This window comes from Pipra filicauda, unplaced genomic scaffold, assembly GCF_003945595.2.
Source record: "Pipra filicauda isolate LSUMZ 115617 unplaced genomic scaffold, ASM394559v2 scaffold2_size9829703_pilon, whole genome shotgun sequence".
In the NCBI taxonomy this organism is placed as follows: domain Eukaryota; kingdom Metazoa; phylum Chordata; class Aves; order Passeriformes; family Pipridae; genus Pipra; species Pipra filicauda.
In genome coordinates, this window is record NW_024104421.1 from 8,067,226 (window position 1) to 8,094,096 (window position 26,871).

The following is a 26,871-nucleotide window of genomic DNA, read 5'->3' on the forward strand; positions in this document are numbered from 1 at the left end:
AAGTCAGTCTTCAGCACTGTCAAAAAGACCAAATGAACATTGCCTGATACACTCTTCATTCTTCAAAACCTGACATTTTGCAGAATTATTGGCAATATCCATGTTTACAAACTTGGCAGAAAACAAATGTTTATTTTTACCCTAGAGTTGATTATCACACAAAAAAGCTTTAAAAATTTAAATCATAATAACCTGTTGGTACTGCTGTTCACAACCATGCTGGTGTTCTGATCCCATTCACACCTCAACCGGTGCCCGTGAGGGCTTTACACATTGACCAAGGAACTGGAAACTAATTTAGACTGCTTCACTGCACTAAGCCGCTCAAAACAATTTCATACAGCATTTTGACGATCATAAGTAAACAGAAAAATAACTGTTCTTCCTAGTAAAGAGGGAAACATACCACATTTTTTTTCCACATCAGTGAGCGACTGAGGTTTTGGCTTCAGCAATGAGTTTGGTGTACCAGCTTCATGAATAATGTATGTAGTTGGTTTCTTCCACAGTGTCCTCCTACCTGTTCTCATTCCAGCCTGAGTTAGTCCTGTCACAGCTACTGAACTGTGCACTGGAACCAGGAACAGATTTGGCAGCCCAAGACCACCATACCACACCAGTGTTACACACCTGTATTTTACCAGTGCCATTTCTACCCCAGTGAGTGAGGCAAACGCAGCCCCTACCCAGAGCAACTGCCCAATGTTCTCTCTGGCAGACCTCTGTTCCTCAGACCTTTTATGACTATAACCTGATATTATTTGAAATACCTGCACTGTAGCACATAACAGTTTTGCTTTTCATTCTTCTAGGGTACGGCTCCCAAAAATCCTCACAAACACTGACAGAGGGTAACTCTGTCTCTGCGCCAGGTTGTTAACTTTAGTTCAGTTTGATCTGAAAATGAACACACTCCAACAAATCGTAACTTAAGTAAAATTTCTGTATGTATTATGTCAGTTACAGTTATGCAATGGTCAATATTAGTAAATTTGTAGCTAATATTAAATTAAAACTCTGAAAAAACAGCGACAAACAGTTCCATGGCACGTACCATTTTTACCATGGGGATAATGCTCACCTTTTGTCCAAAGGGACAGTGGAAACAAGTATAAATATAGAAACTGTCTCAAAACTGCAAATCTAAGCCTATGTTAATGCTCTAAACTGTCACTGACTTCCACTAAAATTATTCAGATCCAAACATCAGCAATGATTTAGGACATCAATTTATAATGTAATGCTGGTGACCCTGTACCAGTCAGGCTGGATTGGTTTCTGTCCACAAAGCAAACTACAGAGTGGCAATATTTTATCACTGGTCTTGCCAGAGCATTTAGCATGTAAATATATTTTTTAAAGATATACACACACATTTCCCCAAATTCAACTGTGGCTGAGTATTCCTCTTCCAGTTTTCAATAATTTTTAAACAAATTAGATACCAAGCCCTTTCTGTTTGGATGCTTTGTTTTCTTTTTCCAGCCTGAATGAGTCTACAGATATTTTCTTAGTTATACAAGGCCAATGTTTCACTTTGCAAACATTGAAGATGAAGGAACACTTGAAGCTTCAGCACCAGAAGGAAAACAAGGAAGAGTGCAGAGGGTAGCTCCATTCGGAACCACAGAGCTATAACAATTATTGTTCCAGTTTGATACAAGTAACTCAAAAAAAGACTTTTATTCTAAGCAGTCCCATTGTTCCTGACAACCAAAGTGATTCTTATGTTGGATTGGACCTTCAAGACCCTTGAGCTGATACAGTTTGTAATCCTGCAGAACAGCAATGCAAACCAGTTCCCCATAAGCACTGGAGAGATAAGAATACTTGTAATCTCTTGCAAAATGTCATCTCAGTTTATTCAAAACATCACCTACTTCCTTAGAAAAAGGAGTCCATCATACTTGGAGTTTGTTCCTGTCTTTTTTTTGTTTTGTTGCTGGAGTATTGAGTTCTTGACCTAAGGTTTTATTTATATGTTAGGTTGAACGAGGGTAAGGAGAGAGAAGGAGCATCGTAATATTAGTAGATTAATTAATATTACTTGTGATGACACTGATGATTTTCCCTGTTTGTCCCCCATCTCTCTCTCCTTACTATCCTCATTTTGCTGTCTTCTTCAGTTTTTCCAGAGTGTTGTCAACAGAGCTGTAAAAGTTCCTTCCTTTGAGAGAATAACATTGCTGATTTCCAATAAGTGTTTGCTTCCATAGGAAGCAGATACCTGGCAGATTTGCAACGGAATGCTAAATCAGCTATGGAAGTTCTGCACTGTTGTCTGTTTCTGAGAAAGTCGCAGAAGTTCTTCTCTAATTGCTTTGATAAGAGAGGCTGATGAGTGACCTGGCTGGAGGTCCTCAGTGGAACTGGTGGTGTAGCAAAGGCCCTGGCCCTGAAGGCTGTTGTGTGGAAGCTGAGCAGGAGGTGCTGAGGGCTGTCTGGCTGAAGTCCTCGGCATCTGGAATACTGGTGAGGAGGAATATTCTTGGTGTCCATGCATATGCGTCTGGAAAAAGGTAGAAAGCATTACTGTACTTTCTGAAAAAACATGATTATCCCAGAAAAGACAAGAAAGCAAAAAGGCGAAGAACAGAGGGGAAAGCAACATGGAGATGCTTCTATCTGCTGCAACTGTTCTTCTGCTATATGAATGAGTGATTCCTCTTACGAAGCACAAAACAACAAGTGTACACAAAATTGTTGGACTGCCTCAAGTCCAGTGATTTTCAAAATCTCTCTCAGTATCCATTAAAAAGCCTTGACCACCTTTCCAATCTCTGGTATGTTTAGAAACTGAAGTGGAAGGAGGTGGGGAGAAAACCCACAGAACTGGAAGTCAACAGAATTGGCTTCTCTTTCCTTCCATCTCTATCAACTTCCTAAAAGACAACAGGCAAATCACTGTCTTCCTGGTTGTCATATCTCCATACTATTTATAAGCACAGATGCTACTAGTTTGACCTTCCCTTTCTCTGCCTGGCTTGCCTGTTCAGACCGTACACTTTTTGTGGACCCTGTGACTGACTGACCAGTGCCCAGGAAAACACAGTCAACAGAAGAAGCAGAAGGAGAAAATTACTCAGATTTGAAAGATTAAATTTTTCATTCTCAACATCTGTTTTACATATCTGAGAAACACTATCCCAGTTTAGGGACAATCACTGTTTCAGGGTAGAAAGGGGTTAATTCTGCATTTGTTCAGTAACATGTATTTTTTTTAAAAAACAAGAGAGAAACAAAACAGAAGCCTGAGTTTATGGCTCCTCTATCTGGAAGAAAATCTGCTTATGCTAAAACAAAGCATGAATTTACAGTACACTGGGTGACTGCACCAACTCCCAGTACGGACACAAACAATGTACATTTTGAAAATCTAAATTCCAGCTGACACCCCAGAAGCAAGTGTTCCCCCTTGCCTCATACTGCTGAAGGCTGAGAGACAGCCAGAAGAAAACACTGGACACAAAGGACTCGAACACACAATTGGGAGCAAAGCAGTGTAATCCCCTTTCAGAGGGTCTGCACTGGGGATGGGGAGCAGCCACCTGCAGCAAATTCAGATCACAGTCATCACAATTCAGTGAGCACTACCTTTCTCTGTAGATAAGCCTTAAGTAGTAGCAGAGAGAGCAACCTGATGGGGGAAGAAAGGACAGCAAGGTCAGCTAGTAGGGGATTTGGGAGTGAGGGGGAGGGGAATGAAGGGATTACAAAGCAGAGCCCGGGAAGGATATGGGGGACCTAGAGCGAGTTTGGCAGCAGTGTGCAGGGAACACAAAAATGGGCAGGAGTAAGTTCCTTAACATCTCTCATAATATCATAGAATAGAATTTAAGCCATTTTTTATGAAGTAGAACTAATAATAGATTTTTGACTCTCTTGCACAGCTCACGTACAGCACTCATCATTTACACAGTTAATTTGGGGAGACAGATTAGGAAGAAAAGAGTCTTTAATAGAAGAATGACAGGTAAAGGTTTTCCAAGTAACATCCTGTCTTATATCTTACAAAAGAGAAGTGATTTCAGTATCAGAAGGAAATGAATGGGTCTCTTGATTGTTCAGAGTTATTCATTTGGCAGTGAAACCTGAAACTAATTCGTATGTGCAGCCTAGAGTTGGCAAACCTGACAAGTACTCTGTGGGTTTATAGAGAAGAGATGACATAAGAAAATATTAAAAGCAAACATTCCCTGATACATGAGTCTTAACAGCATCCTAAATTATATTCCTGTTATTTCACATTCAAATGCATTACATGATTCAGCTCCTACCTCACACTGCATTGCATTACTACCATAAGAATGGTTACAGGGGTATTAGAAGAGGAGTTAGAAAGAACATCTGATGACCTCAGTGGCTGTCTTTTACGTTAAGGTTATCAAGGTTTTCTTAAAAATCTAAGAAAAAGAAAAGTATGTGTTTCTGTGATTTCCCATATAACATCAGAATTAAACAGGCCTGACAACTTTCAATACCACATTGGTTTAGAAACCTAACGTCTACTAAACTACAACAGCAAAATAAGGAGACCAAAACCACTGACATGTTTTTTCAGTTTGCTGGTTTTTTCTACTTTTAAATTTCTTTACTAACAGAAATACACATTGGTATATTATATATGTAAAAATATATAGTTTTATATCGTATTCATAAATTTTAGATTTTTATCTAGAAACTTTTGCATAATTAACAGCAGTACAAAAAAATTGACAAAGCCATATTTACTGAATCTTCCTTCTTAAAAAATGAAGATTTATGAGATCACATTGTAAATTTATTAATCCTCATTTAGTACCTGTTGTACTCTGGCCAATTTCAACTGAACTGGATGTATAAATATATACACAGACATATGTGTGTATATATATATATATGAACAGATATATAAAATTCACAAAACCAGGTAGCTAATTAGACATAACCCGATCTGTGCTATCACTGAATCTGCTTCTGAGTGGCAGAAAGGTCAAGTTAGGCTGTGCTCATGTAGACCTGTCAGGCAGCACATATCTCACAGGGGCCACCTGGGGTACATGACAGACAGCTTTAAGAATGGTCAGATTGTTTAGACACACTACAGTGGGCAGCTGGAGTAGAAAAATAGAGTGAAAGGGTAAGAGTAGCTTTGGGGAAACACTGCAAACCTGGAGAAGACTTGGGAGAAAACGGAGACCTATAAGGGACTGTAGATGGGTAGGAGATGATGCCAGGTGGTGGTAGGGAGGTAGAGATATGCAAGACACTCCACCCACCTGTAAGAAACCAAGCTTTGTTTGTTCTGCTGCTCAAATGAGCACTTGCTCAGTATTGTATTTTGTGTCAGCTAAGGAAATCCTGTAATTCTCCTGGTTGCCTAGGTCTCCTAGATGGAGAATTAAGGTGAATGGATGGTACCCTGCACACTGGCTTTGGGTTGGGAGGTACAAATGCAGATCCTTCTCCGGTTTGAGTGTGAGAAGAATGATCTAGATTCTAATCTTCCTAAATGCAGAGTTTAATTTTAGAAACTTGCTCAGAATGAGGGAACAGTAAGACTGTTTGCAAAGGATCAGTTGAATAGTGCACCATAAGGAACATGACTGTTATTAAGTAAAGCCTCATTTCCAAAAGGAGGAAAGATAAATTCAGAGCTCTGTCCTAGTGAAAATATCCAAACTCTGAAGGTAATTATTTAAATACAGAAAGCTACAAGACTAAGGCATTTTTTTTTAATGGGAAGAATCCTTTGCAAAAAAAAGAAAATACTGTTCATAGGAAAAGGAAAGTGTGGGAAATAGGTGAGCTCTCCTACAACTGAATGATATGAGTCAGATAAGTTTTAGTCCATGATCTCCTCCTTTTGCTTTTTTTTTTTTAATAACTGAAAAAAAATTCACATTGCAGTAATATATGAACTGCAGCAACCAGTGAGCAAAAAGTTCTGTCAAAGCTGAGGCATTTGCCTCAGATGAACTAAAAGAAAGTCAACCTGGACTGAAATGACCTGAACACACCTGAAACTGTGACTGAAGGTGCAAACTGCAACCAAATCAGATTGCATTGGGCCGTGAATTTTTGAAAGCTGTGCAGGTAACTCTTTGTATAAGATCTCATATAATGGGTCCACCTGAACTTTCAGTAATAAGTTTGCAATTCATGTAATAAAACATTAAGAAAGTAACAGTCGAATATGCACTTGAGAGGCAGAAGGGACAGGTCCACAGATTTAGAAAAGTCACCTTCAGAAAAGAGAGACAAGTGTTAAGAAGGGTCAATGAATGGTAACCCAGAGATGTCTCTGAAAATGGAACAGGAGACACTAAGATCTCCCGTGCAAGTGCTCTTTTCTATGTAAAATGAAATTGTGATGATCTTGCATTGAAATACTACAGTTTCAAGCACAGAGAGAGCACATTAAATTAGAAAAAAATACACCTTTCATCTTTGACAGATAAAGTTTTTGAATAGTACCAATAGAGTTTGTTTCTAGTGCACCTAGTTCTCAAAAGCTTTATGCTGCTCCTCTCCAGCTCAATTCCACCAAAATCTCAAAATAAGGCCATCCTGCTGCACTTCCTTTCTGCAAAGCTCTTTCAAGATCATGCAGTACTGCATAGCAAATTCAAGTAGTGTGAACACACACTGCTCTAAGCATGCAAAAGGAGGAGAACCTGCCTTCCTCCCTCGAGGAAAAAATCAGAAAAAGATTGTTTAAACAAAGAAGCAAAAGAAGCATAAAGCTGTCGCTCTCTAGAGTACTACGATAGAGCTGTCACAGGTCAGTCTGCTTCAGGATGCAAGTACACCAAAGAAGGACTGGAAGCAGGCAACTGTCTCTCTCCTGGAAAGGCCATATACTATCTTCAACCTCACATATCTGGTTGAATCAGAAATGTCAACCTCTAGAAGCACCACCGCCAAGAACATGGAATCAGCATGGCTGCCTAGGCAACACTGGTAAATGAATACATATTAATTTACCACATCCTGCTGACTGAGGCTAGGAAAATAACTTGTTCAGAAACACCTCTAATGTTACATGCAACTATGCAGCTTATTCTTTTGCCCTGACTCCTGCTGTTGTTCACCAATACAGAAGACAAAAGAAATACACCCATACAAAGTAGGATGGTAGTCTGGGACAATTTAATTCAATGTTTTCTACTTACAATGATCTCAAAATACAGAGGCATATTTCAAAGAAGAAATGGAAAGCAGTATCCACCTCTGCTGGAGCTCAGAAGCAGAACTGGATGAACTGCAATTAATGGGTGAAGGCCTCAAGTGAGAAAAAAAAAGGTTAGGGTAAAATGAGAGAAAGCAGTTAGAGAGAAGCAAAGGTGAAAGAACAGCAAGCAGAAGTTGGAATAACTAACAAGGGTTCGAAGAGCAAAGCAAAGAATGTCAGAGAAGCAACTGAAAGTATTCCAGGGGTAAAAAGTTCCAAACAGTAATGCAGGAAAAAATACCCAAACATATCACTACTTTGGAAACTATGCAAATGTGTAACACAGTACTCACTGCATCTCGCCTAGCACATTCATCCTCTCCACGGTACTGGGGCCACCCTGGCCCCCCCGGCTGGCCATGCCCTGCTCTGCCTGAGGGGATCTCCACTTGTTGACCTCCGATCCTGCTAGCAATTCCCACCTGAGTGAGGTGCTGTATCTGAGAACCTTAAAAGCAAATATTGTTTTTTTCATCTTTATACACAGTCAAGTTTGCAGGGCAGACAAATGACAACATAAAACTTTGTTGGAAGCAGGAAACAAGAAGAAAATGAAGCTCTGTTTCTGTGCAATTAATAAAAATCAGCAGAAAGAAGGCTGTCAGTGTAGAACAAAGAAGGAAAAGTTATGTGCATTTTGTGCAGTTCATTTGAGTGTGATGCATTTCATTTCACTGCACTGAAAGATCAGGTTGAGATATGTGCATCTCAGACATCCCAGCCCTTTCCAAACAGCGTTTACTAAAAGCTCTGGCAATGCTTTCATGTAAATTACTTAGCAGCAAAGAGAAGACATTTGCTCCTGTGGCACACCTTACTTGCATCACACTAGCAGGACCCTAACTCTCTGCCTTCTGTTCCATCCCTCAGAAGAATAAAATACATGTCTATGTAAGACTGTGGTTCTTTGAGCTTTGCTTTGTGGTTAAATATTAAACGACGCTGTCATTAACTAACGGGAAGGTCAGAACACGCTGTATCTCCTTTCAGTCTGAAAGCTAACCTCCTCCTTTCTCCTTTTCCTTCCCTTCCCTCCCCTCCTGCTGCTTTCAAACACATGCAAAGGATAGCCGCCACCATTAATTTCAAGAGACATGCCAGTTTTCCTTCTTCCTGAATTTTCCCACAGAGAAACGTAATTTTTTTTTACTATTATAATTATTAAAATAATATTTTATTATTCCTTAGAAATGAAACACATTTAACCCAGAGATACATAAAACTGTGTGTATGTACAAAAAGGAAGGAAAAGACAAAAACAACAGTGTGATTTAAGTGATGGACAGTTAGATCACTTTCATATTTTCCTCTTAAAAACCCCCAATATTTGACAAGTTTGATATTCACACATAATTATGCTGAAGAACAGAAACTAAATATATGAATTACCTCCAAGCTTTAAAGCAGAATAGATATGAACATTTAGATAATAGTGTGAATCAGTGAATAAAATAACCATAATTAAACTGTAATAGTTACTATATTCCTACCATTCTCATTCTTTTAACATTTACAGGGAGAGGAACTATCAAAACTAGGCTTCTGACATGAGTATATGATCGTATTTCCAATCTTTTTCAATTCTCCAGGAAGAAAATATTTATCTGGGAGAAAATTAACTGTGACATTTGCATAACAATACAATCTTTTATTCTTAGAATCAGTGTTTGCTGCTTAATTGCCATATGATGTTAGCATCTTATTCATGATAGCATTGATGAGTGCTATGGAAATTATCTCACAACCAAATCAGGGAAGGTGATTTCCTATGGGACAGCAGCAATAGATAGTATAATCACAAACTAAAGGATCCTGCTTTTATGCATACAATTCTAGGAAAAGAAATGAGAAACACGTAGGAAAGTATTAAACAAATTTTGCTATTTAGCATGCTGATTTGGGATGCATCAATTGGTTTGTTTAGCAAAAAAGAAGTAGCTGGCAGTGGAAAGTTAGCACACACTGTACTCCCTAAAACAAGTAATTTTCCATTCTTAGAGAATGAGGTTTTGTGAAAATATGCTTTGTGATAACCAGTGCCTGTAAGATATTAAAACGGTGGCAAAGCACTGCCTTTTTCTGCAAGGTCCTGTGGATGTAAAGTTAACCTCATTTCGTGATGATTTTTTTTTTTTGGGCAATGAAGGCAAGGACCACACATCATGTGTAGCAGCTGGAGGAGAATGACGTCTTAATGGTGACCTTGGCAAAAGGGTAGGTACAGAAAGGGATCAGTTATTTTAGTGCACATTCAACTCAAGTGAAGTGTACCTGCAGTGCTTCCAACGGGCCGTGGCCGTGCCACTGACGGCATTTCCTCTGAGTACATCCCTCTGGAGGAATACGGAACCTCAGGTGGCGGCTGCTCAGGGTGCATTAACTCCGCAGGTTGAAGGAAACCTGGCCCAAAGTTCTGCCTGTGGAAATGGAGTCAAGATTAAAATAAGTGAATTCCCTAACCAGAAACAATAATGTAGGCGTACCTCATACAACAGCTCTTTACGAGGCCTTTTACTGTACATGATAACCTTAAATGTTCAGGAAAATATTTACACCCGAAGAGCATAATCCTCCTCCATGATCTGAACTGCACAGGAATAGTATAACAGAAGTTTACACAAGTGTTTTTCACATGTTGCAGTCTCCTCAAAGCAAGGGAAAAAGTCCACAGATCTTGAGATCTTGTTTTCCCCTTAAGGAAAAAAGGATCTTCAAAAACAGAAAAATAGGATAAGAGTAGTGATGTAGCTGCTTACCTCAGCAAGAAAGCTGACTACTCTAGATTTTCTGGGCACACAGTTTTGGTCTAAAACCATACAAAGTGCATTACATGTGTATTTCACAAACAATTATTACTTCATCAAGCATTCTGATAATTTTCCAGGAAGTTTTCAAATTTTTTGCTCTTGAAGATTCATCAAAATACTCAAAACTGTAATTAGCACATATGAAGAGTAATGTATACTAAAGTTAATGCTTCCTATAAATCAGGCTGGTGCTGGTAGTCACTGTTATATATTTACTGAAAGAGTTAACAACAGAAACTGTAATCAATCTAACTTCACTAATTGTGCCAAGGTAAGTGCACTTGTAAAAGAAACCCTATAATTAATTCACTGAACAGGGACAGAGAGGGAGATGGAAATGCTGCTTTTCTTATGCTTCCTATTAACATACGTTAACCCTGCCACGGCGAGATTGTATTTTAAAGGACTGATGGTAGTTGACTTTTCAGGGGTTATCAATTCCTATCAATATAGTGGAAGTGTGGATGCCCAAATTTCAGGTGCTTAGGTTACTAGGCTCGCCTCAGCCTCCAGGTATGATCAGAGGCACTTCTCAAGAGGCATCCAAAGCAAAAGATTACCTTAAACCGCTTTCTGCAGGAGCCTCTCACTGGTGAGTATAAATGAAGCAAAGTGAGACAAACATCCCAACTCAGGCACATGAAATCACAAAAAGTGAGGACTGGGGATGACTTTTATATGCCTTTTACCACAATGGCATCTAACCCCATCTATGGTTATGGACTGCAATGTATCCTATTCCTCAAGACCTCAATTTTACATCCCTTTGTTTTACAGGAAAATCCTGTGACTGCATCTAACTCAAACTATTCTTGATTTGTGCTTTATTTGGAAAATTACCCACCTTTGTATGACAGCCAGAGAGAAAAGAAAGTTGACGTAATAATAAACTGACTAACAAAGCCAAATAAGAGCCTATTAAAGCACCTCCAGGTACTTGGCATACAGTATTACTAAATGGAGGAGGTATAAGACCTTCAAGTTGTAACAGTCTTGCTGTGGAAGTGCTAGAATTTCCCCAGCTCCCTTACATACAATTCCACCTGTCCACTCAGCAGATGCAAAGGAAACCATTTCCAACTACACCTACAAACCAGTTAAAATAAATGCTTCAATGGGTAGGTAATGTTTAACAATATCACTTCTGTTATGTTAATCACTGCAATCAGTAAAGGATGTGATCATCTGGCTTTTTATGCCTGAAGTGTTGAGCTGGAATTTTGAAGCTCATGAATTGCTACAACTTTCTGATGTTTTCTAAAGAAAATATTTTTTCAAGATCACTGCAAATGTATTATTATTGTGCTAACTTTTCAGAGGACAGGAAGTATATCCTTTATTGCTGATGTGTTTGTACTTGAAAGGTACACATTTAATAACCCTTTACCCTCTCTTCTCAACCTTGTTTATAATAGATAGATATAGCTTCTCTTTAAAGTCAGAGATCAACAGAGGAGTATTAAACCGGGATACAGCTCTGCATCTATATCATACAGGCTTTCTAGTGCTCCTTCCTATATCCAGCTTTCGACTTTTGCACATTCAAAAGAAGAAAATTAATCTCCAGTCATTTAATTAACTGGGGAGATACCATCCCAAAAATCAATTTTACACCACTAATCCACTATGGCTAAGTAGCTCTATCTCTGTTGCATGATGCACTATCCTTTTTCTGGCAAAAACTGTTCACTGTGCCTTTATGTTTGCCTAGCTGTTATGTGACCTAGGTCTTTTACATTTAATTTTTTGCCCCAGGTTGGTTCTACACCATTAAAGATGCTGACTGCATTCTTATAGAGAAGAGAACAGTACGCTCACTCAACTATTATTCCATGCACTGCATATTTAAGCCAATGGACTATGACACTGATACCACCTAGTCACACTGACCTCAGGTTATTTTTCCTTCCTCTAATTGGTGAACTGGTTCTATCAATTTGTTCATCATTATCTTCAGAATTTGAGAATACCTCCCATTGCACAACCATGACAACTCTTTCCTTGTTTTCTATCGACCAAGCTTTAGGAAACTTTCTATTTTAATGAAAATTTAAAGGAACTCTTTCTGTTAAGGTCAATGACCTTGCAGATTGTTAACTTAATCTGTCTGCACTGGCAAAGGCAGTATTTAAACTTTTAATCATGATGCAATTAATTTGTGACTTACATAAATTCAGAGTGCCTGTGTCAAAAGGTGATAAATTTTTAAACAGAAAATATGTTGCAAAACCACTATCCTGCTCAGGTGTACTAATATGGGCTACAGCACTTTCATGGTTAATTTAACACATTTTCCCTGAATGTGTAACAGGTCGACAAAGAGCAAATCCTCAATAACAAATCACTGGTTATGCTTTGTATTGGCAGTCTCAAAGCCCATAATGTTCAAGGTAACCTAAATTACCAAAAATACACCACATGTCATACTGTGTTCCACTTCATGTACACTCACACTGAAACTGCCACCTCCAGACAAGACCTAGGTAAGAAAACATGCTTGGAAACTCCTCCTTTTCTACTTGGTCCTTTCAAAATCAGGTTGCAGAACAACAAATAAAGTTCTTCATATCCATTTTACCATCAAGTTTCCAAGGCAGTGAATACTTCAGGTGAATTCTAATGAATGCCATGGATACCAGCAGGGTTTCATCTCATATGGTGAGCCGTAAGAAGGTAATGAGAGAGCAGCACAAGGCCACCATTTCACCACCTTGGCTGCAGCGGCTTAGAGGGGGTGAGACAAGTCTGAACACAGTGGGTACCATGACTCAAGGTTCACCTTGACATGTAGACAAAACACAGACATCAACTGGGAAATTAGCAGTCACCTGGACAACCATTTTCTTCTCTTTACACAATTCTCCCATAGCAAGGGCAGGAGAGGATGGAAAAATTGTTCTTTCCCTGATTTTATAATAATAGCCAGGCAGGCTTTTTCTATGAGGGTCACTGTGCTCTGTCATTTGTTCTCAACTTGGTTAAAAATAGAATGAATCTGTTAGTCATATGAAAGCTTTTGCGAGTGAGTGTTGCCCTGAGGATACAGAAACAAGATGAAAGTCAGAGCATTGGGAGAATTACATGCATCTGAGTAACAGTTTCAGGCTCTCCAAAACCTGAAACTCAGTGGTTTACTGAATATTTGGAAGGATATCTCTATAGCCAAGGGGCTAGAAACACATTTCTGTTAAACACATTCCATACCACACGCATATGTCATTCATGCTACATAAATAAATTACAAAGACTGGATCTGGACTCTTGTTACTTCTCATTTATACAGTACTTTGCATAATAATATGCCAGTGACAGTAAGAAATCTGGAATAATTGCAAGGACAATAATAAATTATAATTTTATCAGTGAAAAGCTACCTTGGTAGGAGACCTGGTGCTGTTGGCGGAGTCATTCCAAATTCCATATATCTCTGTCAGAAGAATGAAAAAAAACCAAAAAAAACCAAATTAAAATCAAAATGCTTACCCTGGGAAGCCCACTGTCAGCCTTTTAAGAGATGAATGGCAGAGATCTCTAGGCCTCTATGTGTGACTTGATGGTAGCCATAAGAGCTCGGTTATACACACACAGAAGTACAAGAAGATCTGGGAATCACTGCGACAGCAGGTTACTCTCTAATGCAAGTCTTAACTTAAAAACTGCCCAGAAACGCTTTCTCTCATGTGCAGAAGATCAAGGGCTGCTCCAATGTCTGCTTAGCTGAAAACTTTCAGCAAACCAAGCTTTGCATTTGGAAATCTCATTAGAACCTCAACCAGCTTAAGACTGCAGCAGAGAGACCACAGGGCTCAGACTCAACAGAACTCGAGATGACCTAAAGGATTATCCGTGTGTTTCAGTGCTCCATTAAATGCAAAACGTCATACACAGAAATACTGCTTCCCTATCCCTCACCTCTTGAAAGCATTTGGATACCCTGATGACAAACATGACCCAGGTCAAATGTTTCTTTTTTTTCGTTGTCAAGTTACCACATATATTTAAAACAAATCAAGTCTTACTCTTGGACATGGCAAGACTGATCGGTGAAAGATCCTAACTGAGAAGAACAGAAAAGTTATCCTAAAGGAGAACTCCTATATTTTCTTGTGGTTGAGATGGGGAAAGAATCCAAATAGTTTAAAAGCAAATTCAACATCTTGTGATGGTCCTTTCTGAATTCTCCTGGTTCCGGGAACTGTCCCACATTTGTGGCAAGTCCTGACAGCAAGGGCACAGTAACAGTGACCGTGGCTCAACCAGTGCTAACTTGCTAACTACCTGCCCAGAAAAGCCCTTTAACTTGCATCACTCACGTTAAATGGGTTGTTTACTGCCTGAGTTGGGCCATAAGGTGATCCCCACTGGGGGCATGTGGTTCCCCTCCCTGCTCGAGCAGGAGTGCTGTTTACCGGCTGTCCTGCAGAGACCCCGGGCGGTGCCACAGCTGTGGAATTGGCAGCTTGGCTGCTGGGAGCCACCAGCGCAAAGGCGTCATCCAGCAGCGAGTGCATGGTCTGCCGAGCCTCTTCAATGGACGGCTGCGGGGGCACGTACTGCGACACCGGGTGGGAGGGCAAGCCAGGGAACTTCCCCAGATCGGCTGAAGATGATGTCTGAGGTTCAGGAGGCAAGTCTGGATCAGACTGGAGGAAACAGAAAGAAGGTGAAGGGCAGCTAGGGAAGGGAAGATTTAACAGCCAGCTTCCAAGCCCCTGTGAGCCTTAAGTCTGAGCAACATTGTCTTTGCCAGAACCACAATGGGACAAATGGCACAAGTGCTGGTGCTGGACAACACCTGCCCCTTACCCTTCTCAATTCTGCATGCATATATGCATGCACATACATAACACCAGCTGTTCAAATACTTCATTCAGTGTGATTTGAAAGACATTGATCTCAGATAAGGCAGCAGAGCTTTGTGCAGGAGTTACTCAGCTATAGAAATCTTGTGGTTTGCAAGCACATAGTGAAATCACGCACTTCTCCACCCAGAAAAAGACAATCAGCTCCATCTACATCTTTGACTTCTTTGCAGCTTTTGCAGTTCCAAGAAATTAATTCAGTCTTTAGCTTATAACTGACCACATCAGCAATAACATTAAACAATTATTACCTCCTAGAAAAACACACAAAGGAAGCTGTTAAGGATCTAAGTGGTTACCTGCATGGAACTTGAACTTGGGTGCATCACCTGAATGGGATTCATGTAAGTGCTTCATAGCAGCAATGCCTGAGGCATGCATCATAATTACTACCTGGGATCTTACCACATGGGCTTATTGTTCATCAGCAAGAGGAAATTAAAAGAGCTTTGCAGCAGCAGACTTATTATCCAAGCTCATTCTTACCACTGCATACAGACTGCAAAATCAGTTGTCAAGAGGCACAAGCCTCTACTTTATTCGGAACTTAGCATTCTGAGCACTGTCTCGCTACAGATGCCAAAGGGGCTGAGCCTGCTGTGTGACATGTCTTAATTAAACAGCTTCAGATGATAATTCATTCTGCTGCAGCATGACATTAAAATCATCACACTCATGTTTGAAGGCAGAAGGAAACTGCAGAAATCGACATTGTAGTCACCTGACTGCATATGCAGCTAATGGTGAAATTCTTAAAATCTTTAAACCATCTTTCAAGATGAAAACTGTCCAGGGGTTTCCAATATTAGCATTAGGCTTAGTGAAGTCTGCTTAGAAGTGGTTAAAGATGCCTAAATACAGTTTGTGACATGGATATGATTGAACAGAAGTATTCTCCAGGGTCTGCTTTTTTTAGACAGGAAACAAAATTAATTTTCAAGACATTGCATTAGAATTGTTTCAAGCTACTGTAGTACAAAGACATGTTTCTTTTTCATTAATAATTAATTCCCACATTTTAAAGATGAGAAAATTTCTCACAAAATGAACTGAGTCTTCCATTCTGTGAGAGCAAAGGGTGAAATTTTCTGTAACATATGAATATATAACATCCAGCAAATTGGACTAGAGTGAAACTATGTTCAAGATATTATGGAACACGCCAAGCACACTTTCATGTGCATAACCCAGTGGCATTAATGCAAACAAGGCTTTGCTTCTTGGCTTCTAATATCAAGGAATACTTGGCAGAATTTTACTGCTTAATAGTGACAAACTGTCAATTAAATCTTTATTTCACTTTGATTTACATGCTAACTACACGTGACTGAAACTAGCCATATAGACCATAGTCAGAAGGCCAAAACCCTCCCAATGTCACAACCATCATTATGATTACCAGAACATTCTTGCCATCACAGACATACATACAATATATGCAGAATTATTGACTCCTGGAGGCCTTTTGTATGTCCCATCACTGTCAGTTGTGATTAACCTGTCCTTTTCGGCATCAATCGGACTCCCATTTATCTGATGTCGCCGGCGCTGCTTGGGAGAACGTTTTGCACGAGAACTTAAGGGGAAGAAAAGAAAAAGTAGAGAGAGAAAGAGAAAGGTAATCACATTTCTTTTTGCAATTTTTATTCTCATCCCATTCAAGCTTGAACTCCTCTGTCCATTTCCTCCAAGTCATCCTTGCCTCAGCCCTGTTTCTCTTTCCTTTCCCAGTTTTTCATGCCAGTTCCATTAGGTAGCCTCAAATCTCTCTCCTTGAGCTCTCCTAACAACACTTTCCTTGGCAACTCTCCAAAATGTCCCATTTCTCCCTCAAATTCTTTCTAGTGTCACCTCCCTTCTATATTCATCTGTCAAAGTTGCCTGTGCTCCAGTTCCCCCTGACAGTGCCTCTCCAGGTCTCCCAGACCAATGACACATCTGCAGTAGCAGAACAGAACACACTGCCAAGGCGGCTTTGTGCTTGGCACGTTGGGTTTAACCCCACCAGGCAAACCAGCTGAGGAACACGCACAGCTGGAGAAAAGCTACTTTCTATCAGTGCAGAACCAGTCGCAGGGTACTAGTGCTCCAGAAACAAAGTGCTGGTATTCATAAGCCCTAAACAGAAGCCAGGGAAAACTTCCTCTGAAAATACAATGCCAGGAAGGCAGATCTGTGAGGTTGACAAATGTGCCTCATAATCTTTTATGTATTCCCTCTGGGTAATCTCATTGATTTGTGAATTTGCTTTTAACATTCAAAATCTTCATGCTTTTTAGGTTGTTCAAGGTTTTTCTTATTTTGCTTATTTTCCTCTCCCTTTATAAAAATATTATTACTTGCAGGTTATGTTTTCTATGTATCTTTTTTAGTGCTGATATTGTAATTTTGATCCCTCTACACCACACAAGAATTATTCAAACAAATGGCTGAGCAAATACTAAATTGTTTTAAGACAGTTTCCATACATTTGGGCTTATTTATCAAGAATTCATTGCTGAGAACTTGTTAAAGAATAATGTGAAAACAAAACATACTGGCATATAGTGAAATAAATCAAAATGCTTAGAACAATCCAATCCTTCTCACCTAGATAACTCAAATTCAACCAGTGATCAAAATGATTTTAAGCTCTGAAAGTTAAGAAGTACAGTTTTGATGTACTTTGGGCGCTGACTCTAAAAGAAAATTGCTCTTTCCATCTCTGAAATCCATACCTCTTCCTGGGCTCTATGAAGACTGTAGGCACACTGCCTCCAGGGTCCAAGATCTTGTCAATCTGCATCTGTGCCTTGCGATATATTCTGTGCTGTTCTTTGGAGTCAACCACCACCACGTCGTCCACCACTGGAAATTCATAGTGCCCTTTACGCTTGGCGCGAAGGCGAATCTTATTGCGGTGATGCTCAATCTCAGATTTGTGCCTCAGGGCTGTCTGTATCTTAAAGGAGGAAAGGAAGGGGGGGGGAAGAAAAAGAATCGCGTTTTTCACTTGGATATTTTGCAAACTGGATTTTGCTGCTCTTCCACAACCCTCTCCTCCCCACCTCTCTGTCTGCCTCTCCCTCCTTCACCCCCTCCCTCCCCCAAATCTCTGAAGGACTAAAATAAGTCACACAATTAACAAACACACTTTCTTTCTCGGGTATTTTTCAGTATCCTCATTGTCTCCCCAGGTAGATGTACTATTATACACAACACGACTGCCAGCACAGCAGGTGCAATTAGAAGGAGGTTGCAGTTTGTTAACAAAAGGTCGGAGGAACACAAAAAACTCCTGCTGTCTGCCAGAAGTGACACTGCTCTGAAAAAATAAGACTAACCAGACTGTAGTCAGCTTTGCTTGTCCAACAGAGATACATTTGATCAATAGTGATGAAATCTGTCACCCACTCCCTTTAATGACCTTCATCACCTATGAAGCAAGAACTTAAGGAGCTAACTGAGCTCATAACTCAGTGCCTCTGCTGAGCATGAGAGGTCACCATAAGCTATGCAGGAATGTAGCAGCAACAGAAGGGCCCAGGTCCCTGGATGAACATGTCACTATCAGCTCTACATCTTATTGCATGCTGAGGTTTCATGCCTCTCTCCCACACTTTTTCAAATTTCCTGCAGTGCATCTCATTATCTGGGAAAAGCTATTGTAACACCACATTTTGTAAGTCCTGGCCCAACATTCACTGAAATCATTCTTATCACTGGAAAACACTTGAGCACCAGAACAGGTAGCAACAACTGCTCTTGCCTGTGCTGGACTAGTCCTGGAATACATCTGCATTTAATTTGCTGAATTAAAAAGGAGATAAAAATTGATTTTTGTGTATTCTTTCATGAAAATCCCTAAAAAGCATATAATGGACACAAGTCAGACTTACTATTTACATTTATAGTTAGAATTATGTGTCTTCTGCCCATATAATGAGATTTCTTTTCTGTGGCTCCTCTTGCCTGTGTATCCTAGATATATGTGTTTACCTCTCTTCCACAGGGTACTCAGAAACACAGAATCTTAAAGTTAAGTTACAGGTTGTAGTAATCTTCCACTCTGAATTACGAGAAGGTATCATCTTGTACTCAATACAAAACCAAGATGCTGGTATGTGGTAGTGTCAGGCAGTGTATCACTTTTATAGTGCACCACCTTTCCTCCTCATGCCCCAGCCATGCATATATTCTGCTTACAGTAATGTGAGGCCTCAGAGAAAGCAGGAAGTTTCTGTATGCTTACTGTCAGATAAACACATCTGAAGTTGAAAGCAATGAATGTGCTGCAAACTCACACCCCAGAATATTTTGAGATAAGTTCTTTGTATAATCCACATCCTGAGTTGCTGAAAATTCAAGTGAATAATGTAAAATGAAAACCAAGGTGGGCAACGTGTTCCAATTCTCACACATTAATTAACACAACTCTAATTCAATCATGTCCTGATGAATAGCAAAAGGATGCTGACATGAGGTATCCCAACCATCAAATTTGCTCCTCTCCCATTGTTTAATTTTTGGTTTAGATACCTCTTAAAAACAGGTCAGATTCTTCCTCTGGACTGAAACGGGATTATTCCTGTAACTTGTCATGATTTCACTCCTCAGGAACTAACGAGGAACTCCTGATAACAAGAAACTGCATACTTTTCACTTCTCTCTTGGCTGGGCATACAGTCCTCCAAAAACATTCAAAGCACTTTACCTCTTTATTAATTTTGTTGGTCTCTGCCACTCGATCAGAAAGCACTGAGTTCTGAACCGGAGGTGCTGCCATCGGTTGCATAGCAATCAGCTGGATCTTGCTTGGGACCCGTCTGCTGGCATCTGAGGAGCGAGACATCCTGTCCACATGTTCAAAGATGGAGGCTGAGGAGTGCTGTTCATTTCCACTGCTGGTCTGAGGGGGTCCTAAATCACCAGAACCAACAGAGAGTAAAGCAGTACTGCCAGGGTTATCTCAGTCACATTTTAAGCTCTACAGATGCTGCGCTACAAGACTATGCCATGTTTTCCATCTGTGTTTAATTTGCCCTACAGGCCTTCCAGCTGATTCACATTTAGTGTACAACAAGTTTACCCTGTGGTTTGCAAATGATAAACATTTTTCCATTATATTTCCAGAAGGTGAGCTGTCATTCTTTATTTCTGTAAATCAAGCTCTTGGCATTTGCAAACCCCCAAAATCTCAATCTACTTTACTTCATAAAAAGCTGTTCAAGTACATACTGCTAATGGTTCCTCTTATCAGTACTTAAGGAGATGCAAATTGCTCAAATGGAGGTTCAAAGAGCAATGAAAGATGTCTCAATGCAAAATGTATTTCTTAAGTGATAGGAGTGATATAGGAACTAAACAAAAAAACCTCTTAGAAGTCCACACAAACCACAAAGAATTTTATGAACGGTTTACTGAATAAAGCTTTTAAAAGTAGTCTTTTTCTCTGTGACAGGATAAATAGTTCAGATTGTAATAAGCAAGCTGCACAAATATTGCCTTGTAATTTGTTGGAAAGGTTAAACCAACTCAAATACGATCAGCAAACGACAGAAACTAATATGCATGGAAGTTGCAGCCCAGGTCCTGCCAACAGTTAATCACTTCAATAGAAACAGGTCATCTCTTTCAAAAGACTTGAAATCTGTAGGATCACCCCAATGGTTTGCCGTTAAGCACAGATTTGATTATTTTTTTCAAGCTAGACCTAAACCAGGAACTGTTACGCAGATGAGGCTTGCAAAAGCTGTTCAAAGTTTGCAAAGGAACCTTTTGTCTTGTCCACATGGTAAAGCCACAAATTTTCAAACTGCTTTTCACCATGAAATACAAGCTGTGAGATCAAGATTTGTCACTCTCCTTAAGGAGGAACACAGCAGTGTGGAGGGACATAATCCCACATCCTTGCACAGACAATAAGGGTTCTTAAGATTCAAATCAGGAGGTAAATCTCACTTGATTGTGATACAGAATCAGTTGTTGCTCAACACTATCCAACTACAACAGACAAAAGCAGGAAAATAAAATAGTCACTGCTCTGATCCATTTGCAACATGTGCTGGTAATGCAGGATAGGGTTCAGAAGAGGAGTGAATGCTATCTTCTGTAGAAGATCACAGTAGATTACTTGCTCCTTTGCTTCCCTCTTCTAGCACAAAAAGGGAGCAGGAGAAGGAAGGAATGGTACACTTTATTATATTCACAGCACATTACTTTTGGGCTGGAAAGCAATCCGGCCACAAATTGAGCAAAATTCTTATTCTTCATATTTCTCAAAGTTGATCAATGGATTGTCAAATGTACCCATTTATAAATGGTATCCACATTTATAAATGTGACTTTTCTGTACGTGTCATTAAAAAGAAGGTAAACAGTTCCTTTCAAGACCTCTGTGTCCCAAATGTTCTGCAAGACACTGAGACTAAATGAAATATATCCATCTCTCTTCTATAGCTATTTATATCATCTTTACCATTTGTCATCTTTAAAGCCCAATCTTCATGCATTTCTCAGAAGTGTGCAAGCATTGCCTCTCACAGAGAGGGACACAAGATATATTAAGTAGTTAGTGTGAATCCCTCAGAGCAATTGTGTAGTCAATAGAAATCTGACCTTCTGCATCCATCTTTCCCATTTTCCCCACCACACATTAGTAATTTTTTTCCAACCTTTTCACTCTAACAGCCATTCTCAAGCTCACTGACCTCCAACATAAAATTTTAAGGTTATTTTCATATTACTTGGTTAGCAAGGTCCAACATATTCAATTACACTAAGCATTCACTCTGACTCTTTATAATTTCATCCATAACCTCCCCTTTTACACACACAAACAAGTGCTTGGCAGAGGCCTCTTAGCCGAAACAGGCTTATACTCATTTTGTAAAACTGTCCAAAAGTCCCACTGACAAATTTTGGTAAGGCTTTACAGTAACAGTGTATGTAACTCCCTTTTGCAGAAAAGATACACATACACACAAAACCCTCATAAGCTGCATCTGACCTTTAAATCTCCTGTGTGTGCATACACTGAATGTGTCTGTAAATACAAAGTACAGTAAAGTAGATAAAGTCAGGAACTGCACAGCACTGTATACATATAGCAAAACAAGAAATGGTTTCTAACTCAACACATAAATAAGCAAAAAGTTTTGACAGAGAGAATAATTCCTCATTTCGAAGTTCTTATATTACACTATTGTCCATGCTTAGAAAATCTTCCTTATAAAGCTATCAGATGGCACTACATGAAAGAAAATTTGATCTCAGACTAGTCACCTGAGGCTAAAAAATAATGGAGAGGAATTAATACCCCAATACTGGGCAGAACACATTTAAGCAAGTAGTCCATATAGGTCACATGTCAGGATCAATGTTCATCACTGTTCCCTGAGTTGTACTACTAATTGAATTGAAATGCCAGGGAGATTAATTGCTCTGCAGGAAGCTACGATTTCATATGAAAACCAATACAGTCAAAGATAGAGGAAGCTTACTGCTTCCTGCACCCTCTTGAAATAAAAACAAGAGACATGGCAACCAAAAGGCATAAGGCCTCATCCAAAATCAGATTAAGTCAATGGGATTCTTCCTCTGATCCACTGGTATCTGAATCAGCCAGAGTATGCAGTTTCAGATACATTTCATACCGTTTCTTTGTATTCCAGTAGGTTATGTCCCTAGGATGCAGCTGATGACTCATTAAACCCAACAATGGAATGCATCATAACCATTCTATCCATCCTTCTCTACCATTGTAAGATGGACACTGCTGTCAGAGGACACAGTCCTTATTTTATCATTAGATATGTTATGTATTATTAAAGACAGTGTCAGCTTTCCCCTGCCCTGTGTTTGCTATGTCTCACTCCTGGTCAGGAAAACACTAGTTCAGGAGAAAATATTTTATGTTTTTTTGCAGGTAGCTTGGGTTTGCCTTGGGTTTCCAGTAAAGAAATTAACTTCTAACAATACCTCTAACTTGCTTGTACAAAGCTAGTTTCAGACCCAACAGCTGCCTTAGTTTTGCTTCTTTCACAGTCATGTTTTCCTCAATAATTTGAAAAAATTGGGAGGAAATTAGAAAAATGTGCCAGATGACTATAATTTGTGTCACTGAGATTTTTTTTTTATAGTTCCACAGCTCAAAAGCAATTTTGGTTTTTTAGACTCAGAAGACAAACCCTGCCATCCTTAAGATATAATAGCAGCTACCCCAGCACCTCTATTCATATTTGTAATCAACTACCAGCTCTGGTTACTTACCCACTCTGTTTGCTCCTGACAACATAAAGGAAAAAGAAGAGACAACACAGTAATTATGACAAATAATTCAGCTGAAATGGCAACTGGAAAAAAACCACAGCAGCAAGATGATTGCATTTACTTTTGAATGAAATTCATGAACTTGGATCAAACTGCCAAGCCTCAGCTGCACAAAAAGGGAGCTGAATCTCCCAATTTAACAGAGAGCTCTCTCCAGACAGTGCCTGCAATTCTGAATGCTAAAAATAGTCCCTATGATTACCAAACTAGAGGCACCAAATGCTGCAAAAATAGTGCATTTGATCCAGTAAGCACATGATGAGTAGAAAGAACACAATTTACACAGTATCCTTGCCGCCTTTATCAGGTAATTCAGATGCAGCAACACCTAACATTTCTACACCGAATCAAAATGCTAAACCTTAAAGTTTTAAGCCACACAGAAAATGAAGAGACGAAAATGTAGTTCCCACGTCAGAAGAAATGGGAGAACACTAAATCAGAGCAATGGAATTGAAGTCAGATAGATTGGAGCAACTCAAACCATTCTGAGTTCTGTCATAGCATAATTGTTTTCTATATGTTTTCACTTGGGCATGATTTCTGGTCCTTAGAGCAAACCCAAGGCATTGAAAACATGTAGCATCAAGACAGTATCTTCCTTTGTAAATTCTGTAAAGTATATAGAGCATATGCTGCCTGCTGAATTATTAGAAAGTTTAACTTTTTAGTCACATCAGCAGATCCTGTGCTTTGTTTTCTTACCTATTCATTACATAGGAAAGCCTGATCCATCAACCCCTGCTCTTCCAGGAGTAGTCCACATTACAAAAGTTTAAGAATCACACATCATTTAAGCTGTTGTTTAGCCACCCAAAAGCTAGCTGTTTATATAATAAACTATCTTACATAGTCCTCATTTCTGCAACATAAAGAAAAACTGAATATCTATTGTCTGCTATGACCTTAATTTCACTGGCACTGCATTCCTCAGAAGTCATCTTTACATCTCAGCTGGTATTTCACAGAGGGTGTGGAAAAACACTCAATATACCAAAGAGACTGCTCACAATGTGGTCAATATTTTCGTCTTCTCCTAATTTTCTGTTGCCATCAAGGCCATGTGTATTAAAAACTGATGAGGATATCACAAACTCCTTTACCAGACAGTCAGAATTTGCTCTAGGAAGACTACTGTGATTTAAGGCAAAGATCTGGTAACTAAAACCACAAACAAGGAACAAGCCATCTAAACCAAAAGGCTCTCACAAAAAACACTTACATGTTTGTGTAAGCATAGTTAACCACACACTTTTAAACCAGAAAAGAATTTAAAAGAATGTTTTAGTTAAAAAAAAATGAAAGTGCATTTTCACTGTTTTATCAACTTTTCAATGAGAAAAGAAATATATTTTAGGGTACCTCCAAGACAAATGGCATTTTAACTGGAAGGAAGATAGTTCTTTACAAAAAAATACCACTGTTATTAACATATTAGCAGTGGATTTTCATCTTCTGAAAACACAATCATGCAGGCATTTTGATGTCTGAATTAGAACTTATTTGTAAAATTTTTACCTCTCTGATCTCTTTTTTTTTTTAATCTCACTTTTTCAAAGTTACAGTTAAAGACACACACCCACACAGTATAAAGTCCTGCTGTGACCTCTACTGCCCAAGTAACTGCCTGCAATTCCGGTACCACAAGCCCCAATTGGGCCTAAATGGAAAGAGTTCTGCCAGGGGTGTGTTCGGGACAAAAGGAGGGAAGATCCATTCCTGCTAAGCCATTAGTTTCAAAAGCTTGCTGGAATCAAAGGAATGTGTAGCTCTTCAGTTTCACCGGAAAAAAACTAAATCAAAAAGGAAAGGATTTTCTGCGACAAAATCCAGAAAAATCAACAACCAAAGATGAATTTACGAAAGTTACAGCACCACAGTAACTCTTCAACCTGAGTAAAGCTCTGCTAGTGCACACAAGGAAAAAAAAAAGTAACAAACCTTTCTTCACTGCTCTGCGTGGTTTGCCCTCGTTTGCAGTTGATGGTCTTGCAGTTTCCTCTCCAGTCTCTCTCCCGCTGGATTGTTCACTGGCTGTGGAGTCAGCATCTGATGGCGAAATTCTGCCACGAACAAAACAATATTTGCAAGTCTGCAAAGGGGCACAATTCTCACGCTCAAAGAATCCTGCACTAAAATATCTTGTGAAGACTGCTAAACTTTTCCTCTGTTTTTAAGTAAATTCTTAATACATTATCATAGCCAGATATTCATTGCCATGATGTCATTGCGTGCGAAAACTGACTGCAACAGGATTCACATGTGACAATATTGTTATGTAATCTTTCCTTTAAAATACACTACAAGAAAAAAACCTCTGCATTCATAAGTAATAGTTTATTCTTCAGACAGAAGAAAATTATATTAGGAATAAAAAACTCATATAGGTAACCAGTGTAACATTCAGCCTTGCTAACTTGGTGTTGTCTTGCCAACAATACAAGACCACATGAGTATTCTCCTGACTAGTCAAATGTAGGGTCATTCAAAAATGCTTCTTTTATGTATTTATCCCATGCAGTCATGAGATTCTTCAAAAGCATTTTTTACCTAAAAATTACAATCTCAGTGTTCATAGCTTTTGTGGGAGATACAGAAAAATAAAAAAATACTTCAACTGTAAAATTATTCAGATAGCAGTATAAAAATAAAAAAAACATAGGGCACACATTACCTCCTAGCTGACACCAAAGCCTGTCTTTTCATATGGGATCAGCCTTTGTGACAGTGTCTCTAGTGACCATTTTGTCTTATGAACATTCATATTCTATTCTGGCAGGGAGTTAATCACTGAAAGTGTGCACATGTCTGTGCATTAACTTCATTAGTGCAGGATTTGCTTGGGCTAGATGGATATCTGAAATAGTTACTGAGGCTCTTGGCTAAACATCAACCTGCCTAGAGCCCACAGACTAAGATAACTATATCCAGCTTGACAAGTCCATTGCAAGTTAAATCTACTCCTTGCAGCAGGCAATGTTCCAGCTCCAAACTGACTTCCTTATTTTTCCTCACAGAACAATGCACTGATCTGCAGGATCATAATACTAATGTCAAATCCCAATTAAAAAAAAAATTGCAGGGAAAAGAGGATAAATGGTCCTCAGTGAGCTTACAGACCTGCATCATTGCATCTTTTTCTAAGGTGGAAGGTGTGCAGAGCTATCATCTCCATCACCTTTGCCTTGGTTCAGTAGAGTATAAGGCTGGAGTTCTTCTTTCCAGATTTCCCACCAACTTTGTTTCACCTCATTGTGCTTTGCGTTCCTTCATACTCTTTCCTCAGTCTATCTAAATGATCATTAAGTTATAGGAACATAAACAGTGCTGAATCAACATCAGTCATTCCTTAAAAGTGCTGAGGAATATGTAGTTGTATCCTCTCAAGCCAAAACAATGGGTCCAATTCTCAGCTGGAGCCCAGAGATGCTGTGCTTTCTGAATTCAGCTGCTCTTGCTTGTTGTTTTTCAGAGATACAGAACATGTACTCACATCACCACTATATTTCCTGGCATGCAACAGACAATCCTGAATTGCACTGTGATGAATTGAGTTCTGTATTTCCTCACAAAACAGCAACCAGCTAAACCCAACATAACACAGTATGATATCATTTCATATTTCAACTTCTGCCTCGGGGAATAAATGTTTTAAATCGCAAGCTGACATGGGCATGTC

The 26,871-nt window shown here is 39.3% G+C and overlaps 1 protein-coding gene across 7 annotated transcripts in view; it reads right to left on the bottom strand.

Annotated features, from left to right (window-relative positions):
* Positions 1 to 925: 925 nt before the first annotated feature.
* The window catches only part of KIAA1549 (KIAA1549 ortholog), a 144,963-nt gene continuing 119,017 nt past the window's right edge, over positions 926 to 26,871 (bottom strand). The window contains exons 12-22 of one of the 7 annotated variants that reach the window (XM_039383268.1): positions 25,134 to 25,255; positions 23,133 to 23,147; positions 19,576 to 19,781; positions 17,600 to 17,823; positions 16,314 to 16,458; positions 14,334 to 14,663; positions 13,395 to 13,447; positions 9,485 to 9,630; positions 7,507 to 7,661; positions 3,595 to 3,637; positions 2,432 to 2,509 (exon numbers count right to left, since the gene is read on the bottom strand). In XM_039383268.1, coding sequence (XP_039239202.1) covers positions 3,614 to 3,637; positions 7,507 to 7,661; positions 9,485 to 9,630; positions 13,395 to 13,447; positions 14,334 to 14,663; positions 16,314 to 16,458; positions 17,600 to 17,823; positions 19,576 to 19,781; positions 23,133 to 23,147; positions 25,134 to 25,255 — 1,420 coding nt within the window. In that variant the 3' untranslated portion in view covers positions 2,432 to 2,509; positions 3,595 to 3,613. Of the gene's footprint in view, positions 2,510 to 3,594; positions 3,638 to 7,506; positions 7,662 to 9,484; positions 9,631 to 13,394; positions 13,448 to 14,333; positions 14,664 to 16,313; positions 16,459 to 17,599; positions 17,824 to 19,575; positions 19,782 to 23,132; positions 23,148 to 25,133; positions 25,256 to 26,871 lie in introns of all 7 variants that reach the window. The other 6 variants (XM_039383267.1, XM_039383264.1, XM_039383266.1 and 3 more) reach the window with 6 other exon arrangements.